Source organism: Orycteropus afer, unplaced genomic scaffold (assembly GCF_000298275.1).
Source record: "Orycteropus afer afer isolate SDZICR_OR568_19922 unplaced genomic scaffold, OryAfe1.0 scaffold00042, whole genome shotgun sequence".
Classification (NCBI taxonomy): Eukaryota; Metazoa; Chordata; class Mammalia; order Tubulidentata; family Orycteropodidae; genus Orycteropus; species Orycteropus afer.
The window spans coordinates 9,342,160-9,350,838 of NW_006921629.1; the positions used below are offsets into that span (position 1 = coordinate 9,342,160).

Here is an 8,679-nt window from a genome sequence, read left to right on the forward strand (position 1 = left end):
AACTGGCATTTGCTGTGTAGGTTTGTCTCCTTGCTGGTCCCTCTCTCTGGCAGTAAATACCTCCCAAATTGATGCAAGACCCAAAGAATCATGACAAGACCCTCCTATCTCCTCTACAATAATGGATGCCTACAGCTGGCATGGTGCTAAGTGGGGGTTGCAGGAACCATCATGTTGCTCTGCTTACAGCCAAGGAATAATGGCAAGATTCTCTTCAGGCATCATCATCATAATCATTTCTAACAATTATTGAACACTTACTCTGTCTGTACCAGTGTTCTAACTGTTGTCCGTATATTAATCCAGTGAGCTCTCACAGCAACAATATGAAGGAAGCATTGTTATTATCTTTATTTTGCTATTGTTAACTACCATTGTTGGTCCTTGACTTATGGCAACCCTACGTGTTTACAGAGTAGAACTGAGCTCCTATAGGGTTTTCTGGGCTGTAATCTTTTCTATAGAGTCCCTGGAGAGTTGAACTGCCAACCTTTGAGTTAGCAACCAATTACAAACCGCGTGTGGCTCTTATCCTCATCTTACTAATAAGGAAACTGAAGCTTTGAGGGGTGATGTAACTTGTGTAAACTCATCCAGCTGGTATGCAGTACATCCAGGATGTGAGTGCAGGCAGTCTGGCTCCAGAACCATGTTCATAACCCCATTATCTATATCACTGCCCTCCAAAAAGAATATATTGACTAAAGATTTGACTAATCAATGAGGACTGGAATCAACCACGAGCTGCTGGCTTTTGTGGTCCGCCCTGTTGGGAATGTTGAAATGTCAAATGTTTTGTTATGTATATAGTTACCACAGTTTGAAAAAGGAATGGAGGGAGGCAGGGAAGGAAGAATGATAGTCTTTGGTGGGAGGACAAGAGCAGGGTTTTTGTCTGAGAAGGCACCTGCTGACCTAGCCAAGAAGCTTATTGATTAATCCACATCTGTGTTAACTTTGGCTTGATCTCACAGATTTGCAGCAGCTGTTGAGAAATAAGAGCTTAGGACCCCTTCAGGCCCTGTCAAGTGCAAGACCAACCTTCCAAATGATTCCTAGTTAACCTCAGGAGCTAGGGCTTTTCAGAAATTGCGAGGTTGCATATTCCTGTGGCATCTGTGGGTGCTGACTAATCCCACCAGTGTTTCCCATGAACTCAGCTTTATATTTTGTATTTTTGCGGTTGTTGTTACTGTTACGTGCCGTTGAGTCGGTTCTGATTCCATGCCCCCGTGTACAGCAGAACAAAGCACTGCCCAGTCCGCCATCCTCACAGACACCGCTGTGGTTGAGCCCATTGGTGCAGCCACAGTGTCAGTCCATCTCATTGAGGACCTTCTTTCTTTGTTTATGTTTCTTTGCTTTACCAAGCGTGATGTTCTTCTCCAGGGATGGTTCCCTCCTGGTAACATCTCCAAAGTATGTGAGACAGAGCCTCACCATCCTTACTTCTAAGGAGCTTTCTGGCTATTCTTTTTCCAAGACAGGTTAGTTCATTCTTCTGGCAGTCCAGCATCACAGCAAAACTAAAGCCACTCAAAGTTCATTTTTATGACATCTACAACTTGGATGTCATAACATGTTGCAGGACAACAAACCGACAGACAAGTGGTGGATTTTCACAGTTTTAACAGTTCCCAAACATGTCTCTTTTGATATTTGCGTCATTGTTTCTTGGGTCACTGTAAAAGCGTTTCTGGCCAGCATTCCTAGGATGATAGCTCGAACCACAATCCTGGAATCGTTAACCAGAACCAGCCGTCAGTGCTGAGGAACGGGAACTTTCAAGTAACTTAATAGTCCATTTTGTCATCCTTTTAGATCTTTGCCAAGTTAAGCTAATATTGTCTCCTCTTTCTTTTTCTTTTTTTTTTTTTCTTTTTTGCTTTGCATCTGAACTTGGTAAATTAATCATAAATGCTTAGATTTCTAGCTTTGGGGGTTTGCTGGGACATACTATATTACAGTGACCTGCCCTTCAGGTATCAATGAAGGGAGGTAATTCACCAAGTTGTAGATGTCCTAAAAATGAACTTTGGGTGGACTTTTTGCCAAAAGAGATAATAGAGAGAGAGGGAAAAATTTTTTTTTGAATATGTATTAGTTTCCTAGGGCTGCTATAACAAAGTCCCACAAAGTGAGTGGCTTAAAACAATAGCAATGTATTGTCTCAAAGTTCTGGGGGGTAGATGTCCAAATCAGCTGGGCCACGCTCCCTCTGACGTCTCTAGAGGAAGATCCTTTCCTTGGCTTGTGGTTGCATTTTCACATGCAGTTCTTCCTCTTTCTGTCTGTCTCTGTCTCTTTTCCTCTTTAATAGGACATCACTCAGATTGGAATCAGATCCATCTTATTTTGGTATGACCATATGTTAACTCATAGTGGGTAAGGCATTTGGCTGCTAACCGGATGGGTCCTTAGAGGTCTCCTATAATTTGTCTAAGGGAACTCTAGTGGCGTAGTGGCTGAGATGTGTGGCTGCTAACCAGAAAGTTGGTGGTTCAAACTTACCAGCTGCTCCGCAGGAGGAAGATGAGGAAATCTACTTCCGTAAAGATTTACAGCCTTGGAAACCCAGTAGGGGTCGCTATGAGTTGGAACTGACTCGATGGCCATGGGTTTGGTTTGGGTTTGGTATATGTTAACCGATTAGATCTTCAAAGATCCTATTTCCAAATGGTCACATGCATAGGTACCAGGACTTAGGTCTCAACATACTCTTTCTGGGGGACATGATTCAATCCATAGTAGGATATAAATGCCATTTGGTCTTTCTAGACTTAAGAGTGCCAGTCAACCCTCTTTAGAGGGCTTAGTTAAATTGTCACAGGCCTTTTTCTCACCTAGTGGCCAGTGGAATGGGAATGCTTGCTTTCCCACCAGTCTCCTGGGTCACAGGACAGATGCAAGCAAACTGCCTGACTCACTTCCTTCTCTGTCTCTCTGCCCTTTTGGACCAGACTGTACTGTATTTCACACTTTAGTCACTCCAGCCAGGAAGTGAAGAAAAAAGTAGTAATCCCTCTGCCAGAATCAAATGTGGGGTCAGCACTTTCTGAAGTAAGGAGAAAAGCAAAATCCATAGAGCTAGCATTAAAAAATAAAAGACCCAGATGTCCCTTTAAAATCAGGAAATCTAAATAGAAGGTGGGTAGGGAAGAAAGGAAAAACATGGTAAATAGACCACATAACACAGACCAAAAAAAAAAAAAAAAGAGTGTTCTTTGCAGAAGGTGATTATGGCAAAAATACCACTTGCTACAGAAGGAAATCCCTGTTCTGTGAGTAGTTTTATACCCAGCTTACTAACTATATGACTGATGGAGTAGCTTTAAAGTAGAGTTGACAAGAAAATGTTCTTTTGAAAAGGATGCTGACAAGACAAGGGGGAAGTTAGCATAAATTGATTGAAATACTAACGACGCATCCCATGTGTGCAGTGCTTTAGAGTTTGCAGAGTCCTCCACACACGTCACCTCATTCCAGCTGTGACGTGGGTGTTGCTGTTGCAGGAGAGAGGTTCTGACCTGCCCGATCCTGGCGCATTGTCACCTACCAACATTTGGAAGATGGCAGGGCCAGGAGGTAAACCTGGGCCCACTGAAGCCCATTTACATTTTGCACTACTGTGTTTCCTCCCAAAAAGGCACTTGAAGATGAGGAAGCACTGATGCCCCTCACTGTGATGGTTATTGGGTGCCGTCGAGTCAGTTTTGACTCCTAGTGACCCCGTGTGACAGAGTAGAACCACCCCATAGGATGTAATCTTTACAGGAGCAGATTGCCAAGGGTTTTCTCCCATGAAGCTGCTGGGTGGGTTTGAACCACAAGACATTCCATTAACAGCTTAACGCTTAACCATTGTGCCACCAGAGATTGTGGTGTGAGTAAATGTGATTCAGTGCTCTAATACAGCACCACGGAAGACTGTGAAGTCTTTTCTTGGGGATGCTTTTTTTTAAGTGTAGTTAGCTCTCAGTCTGGGTGATTCTAACATCCACCATCCCAAAGGCAAAGGGGTGAATTGGATATCACAGTGATAATTAGCTCTGAATGAGTGTAGGAACATAGCAGTAGCCATACAGTAAGATTTTTATCACCCAGTCCTCACCATTGCATCATCTTAAGTTTTAGGCAGATGCTAAGATTATTAGAGGAAATTAAAAAAAAAAAAAATTTATTGTGATTTAGGTGAAAGTTTCCAGAGCAAATTCACTTTCCATACAACAGCTCACATATACTTTGTCTCATGACATTGACTACTATTTCCCACAATGCAACAGCTCTCCTCCCACTTTCTCCCCATAGTTAACCTCTTCCCTGTGTCCTTCCCTTCCATGAACTCCTGCCCCCCGAGCTGTCTCCTTGTGCATACACAGACTTTCTATTCTCCCATGATTGTTCTCTCCAAGGAGTGTTTCTACCTAATGTAAATGTTCAGCTCATATGCCTGTCTTTTGTTTGGCTGGAAGCCACGGGAGTGGGTTCAATTCCAGGCATGAAGGACAGCTAGGGGCCACAGTCTCTGTGGTTCCATCAGGCTCTATCAGACCAGCAAACCTGGTCCTCCTTTTTCTTTTTTTTCCCAATGATTTTGAGTATTGTTCTCCCACTCTATCCAGGATCTCCTACAGAGATCTCCCTGTTAGAGGAAATTTTAATGGCAAGGATACAGATGCGTCAAAATTGTAGTTCTCCCAGTTGAACCAAGACAGTGAACTCTCAAGGCAAGGGGTCTTTATCTACTTGAAATCTCCACCTGCACGTCTCATTGTTGCTGTTCTAAGTTGCTGCCGAGTCAGCTCTGATTCGTGGTGATCATGTAAACAGAATGGAATGCTGCCCAATCCGGGGTCATCTTCATGATCAGTGGAGCACAACAGTTCAGTCTGCATCCACTCATGGGGCTGGTGCTGGGCTGGATGGCATTTCGTTCCCTTGTACGTGGGGTCCCCATGATTGGGGGCCACCTCGGTAGCAGCTAATGAGGATAAGTGGATCCTCCATCGGTCTCTGTCAGAGCTTGAGCTGGGTGGGACTTAGAACCCCCTGCACTGTTACAGAGAGCAGGGCCAAATGGGATTCCAGTTTAACCGAGTCCTCTCAGCCCAGCTGGCTCTACTGTGGGTTGAAATCTACCTTTTTGCACTTTAGTGCAGTCCAGTTTATGTACTCTCGGGTCTGAGGACTTCAACAGAACTCTGCAGGTAATCTGATTTGGACCTAACCACCTTCTTTTACCTTTCTTCTTACAGCTCAAACTTTGGAACAAATACCGAATTTCCAACATTCCATCACTAATATTCCTCGACGCCACCACAGGGAAGGTCGTGTGCAGGAACGGGCTGCTGGTGATCCGCGATGACCCAGAAGGTAGAACCCTGACCTGTCCATCCTCTGTTCTGATTACCCAACTCTACTCCCCGCACCCAACTCCTCTCCTTAGTTAAGAGCTTACAAATAAAATATACGTAAGTGGGTTTGTTTGCCTAGAGAATATTCTTGTCCCAACGAAATCATATATTCTGTGGATCATGGTTAAGATCTTTAAAAGGACCAGAAGGTTCCCCTGGGTGCCGTAATTCATGGGCCAAAGAAATGGAATCTGAAAAAGGACATTCAGCTTTGAGGGCCAAGGAGGCTGTTGTGAAGCAGCCAAGAGCCCAGGTACCTTGTTGCCGCCCAGTCCGTTCCATATAGAGTGACCCAGTGGAGCGAAAGAGTAGAACTGCTCTGTGGAATTTCCAAGGCTGTAATCTTTACAGAAGGAGACTGCCACGTCATCCTCGCACAGCGAAAGTGAGTTCGAACCACTGAACTTTTGCTAGCAGCTGAGCGCTTAACCACTGTGCCATCAGGGCTTCTAAGAACTCAGATACTGACTTCTTTTTCACAAAATAACTTTGTCTGTTTCCTAGGCTGCTGTAACAGAAATACCACAAGTGTGTTAAAAGAAGAAAAATTCATTTTCTCACCATTCTGGTAGCTCAAAGTCCAAAATCAGAGTGTGTGACTCTAGGGGGAGGTCATTTTTTCCTTAGTAGCCTCAGGAGTTCCTTGACATTGTTTGGTGTGCGCGTGCGTGCACGTGTGTGTGTGTGTGTGTGTGTGTGCGTGTGCACACATATCTGCTCCTGCTTTTCTCTTCTTGTAACTCAGAAGTAAGTAGGCTTAGAATCTACCCTATGTGCTGTGGCTTCATTAACATAACAAAAGAAAACCTCTGTTTCCAAACAAGGTCCTATTTACGGGTACAGAGGTTAGGATTTCAACGCACAGTTTAGGGGGACACCATTCACTCTCTAATAAAGTTAAAGGCAGGCTACCCAAAAACCAAGCCCACTGCCATCAAGTTAGTTCTGACTCATAGCACCGCTATAGAACAGAGTAGAACTGCCCTATGGGGTTTCCAAGGCTGTAAATCTTTACGGAAACAGACTGCCTCATCTTTCTTCTGCAGAGTGGTTGGTGGGTTTGAACCACTGACTTTTAGGTTAGTAGCCAAATGTGTTAACCACTACGCCACCAGAGCTCCTTAAGGCGGGCTGTGTGGGGTTTTTTCTCCATAAATACTACCATAATAAGGTCGGTGGTCTCTGTTTTGCTCTTCTGACCTCAGTGGTGAATGTGGCCCCCGTTGCTCAGTGCTGCCCAACCCGCTAGATGGCCATGCGTGGCATAGGCTGCTGTGGTCACCCTGCTCACTGGCTTGTCACTATCTGCTGCTTTTCCCCTTGCATTGGAGTGATAAAAGGGTAGTAAGATCTTCCTCGTTTTACCTCTTGTTCCGATTAGAGGATTCAACACTGGCCAAAACTTTTTCTTGCTTCAAAGAATTGCCCTCAGTAGAAGACCAAGGCATGGTGGGACCAAGCCTTTTTCTTCTCAGATTTAAGCACACTCACAAAATGTATCATTCTGACATGTGTTGAAAATGCAGATTCCCTGGCCTCATCCCCAGAGATTTTGTCTTCAGTTGTTTCAGGGTGGGCTTGGCCACCTGCATTTGTAACCCATCTATGCTTCCCTCCTCCCACCCTCTCCCCAGGCGATTTTGAGGCAGTGGTCCATGGACCACCCTGTGAGAAAAGACTGCTCTATGGGGCTGGGAGCATTATTTACTCTTGCTGCCTGGGACTTAAGCGTCTTCAGTGTGTTGACCATCCGGGTTGGGCAGATTTTCCTCATTGCTTTTATTCATCTCAAGTTCTTCCTTAGTTCCCTGGGCCCCAACCCGGACCAACTGAATCAGAAGCTCTGAATCAGAGTATCAGCCCAGGCATGAAATTTTAAAGTCCCCCAGCTGATTCTAAAACGCATTCAGAGATGAGAACCACTGAGTTTCCAGGGTTAGAATTGATAAAACTCATGGTGAATACCCAATGCCATGATTCGTGAACCTGGCCCATCATCTGAATTACCTGGGGGAGGTTGTGTTTTGTTTTTGGAGATGATCATCACATAACATAAGATTAACCCTTTTAAAGTGGAAAGTTCAATCGTATTTAATACATTCGCAATGTTGTGCAAACACTACCTCAGTCTAGTTCCAAAAATATTTTCAACCACATATCCACTAAGCAGCTGCTCCCCTTTGCCTGCCTCCTCACAGCTCCTGGTAACCACTGTTCTGTTTTCCATGTCTATGAATTTGCCAGTTCTAGGTATCTCATATAAATGATATCATGCAGTGTTTGTCCTTTTGTGCCTGGCTTATTTCACTTAGCATAATGGTTTCAAGAATGATGCATGTTATAGCATTTATCAGAACTCCATTCCTTTTTATGGCTGCATAATATTCCATTCTGTGGATATACCACCGTTAGGTTCTAGGAGCACATGAAGTCCTCTAACTTCAGGAGGAGGAGAGAGAATCACCATCAGCACAAAGCTGATTCCTGTGCAGTGGAGATGAGACGTACCTCCACTCTCCAACTTCCTTACCAGTTTTGAACCAGCCCCCCCTCCCCCACTCTACTTCTCTGCTGGGTTCGATATCCACTGCAGTGACCACATAGAACTTACAGACCATATTTTCAGGTGAGGGGTTTTATTAAGGAAGTAACAGGGTCCAATTCAGGATCAGAATCAACAGGTTACATCCAACCCAGGATCAGGATCAGGAAGCATGTAGGCAAAGTCTGAAAGGCTTCCCCAAAGTGGAGCGCACACCTCTCCCTTCTTCAGAGCAGGACAGCTGGCTCAGCTCTTCTTGGCTGTGTAAGCAAGGAGGACCTTCTTTCTGCCGTGCACACCCCCTTTCAGTTGTGCAGGCCTCCTCCTGGCCCCCTCAGGACAGGTCCCTCTGCCTTCGGCCTCCCTGCCGTTGACCTCTCACTGCCAACTGGCCCAGCTCATAGCCAGTGTAGCAGTTTTGTTCAGCTCTCTTTAGCTGCATTCCTAGCAGCAGGTTTTTGCCATCACCACTGACTCTTTCATAGGGCTGCTTTCAGGTGTCTCACAGTCTTCAGGGTGATAGCCCTTGACCTGTGTAAGTGCCTTGCCTCCTCTCTCTCTGCTTCTTCTCTTTTCCCTCTTCTTGCCTCTTCTCCTTTCTGCTTCTTTCTTCCTTTCTTTCTGAAACCTCTTCAGCGTTGGCTGTGCATAGAAGCAAACTCCTTGTCAATTTCAAGGCATGGCCCTCCTACCAGGGCCATGAACTGACCAATCCTCTTTTCA

General features: G+C 45.0%; 1 protein-coding gene across 1 annotated transcript in view; it reads left to right on the forward strand.

The window, feature by feature from the left end:
- The window catches only part of NXN (nucleoredoxin), a 212,742-nt gene that overhangs the window by 163,680 nt on the left and 40,383 nt on the right, over positions 1-8,679 (forward strand). The window contains exon 3 of the mRNA XM_007937564.1: positions 5,256-5,373. Coding sequence (XP_007935755.1) covers positions 5,256-5,373 — 118 coding nt within the window. The remainder of the gene's footprint in view (positions 1-5,255; positions 5,374-8,679) is intronic.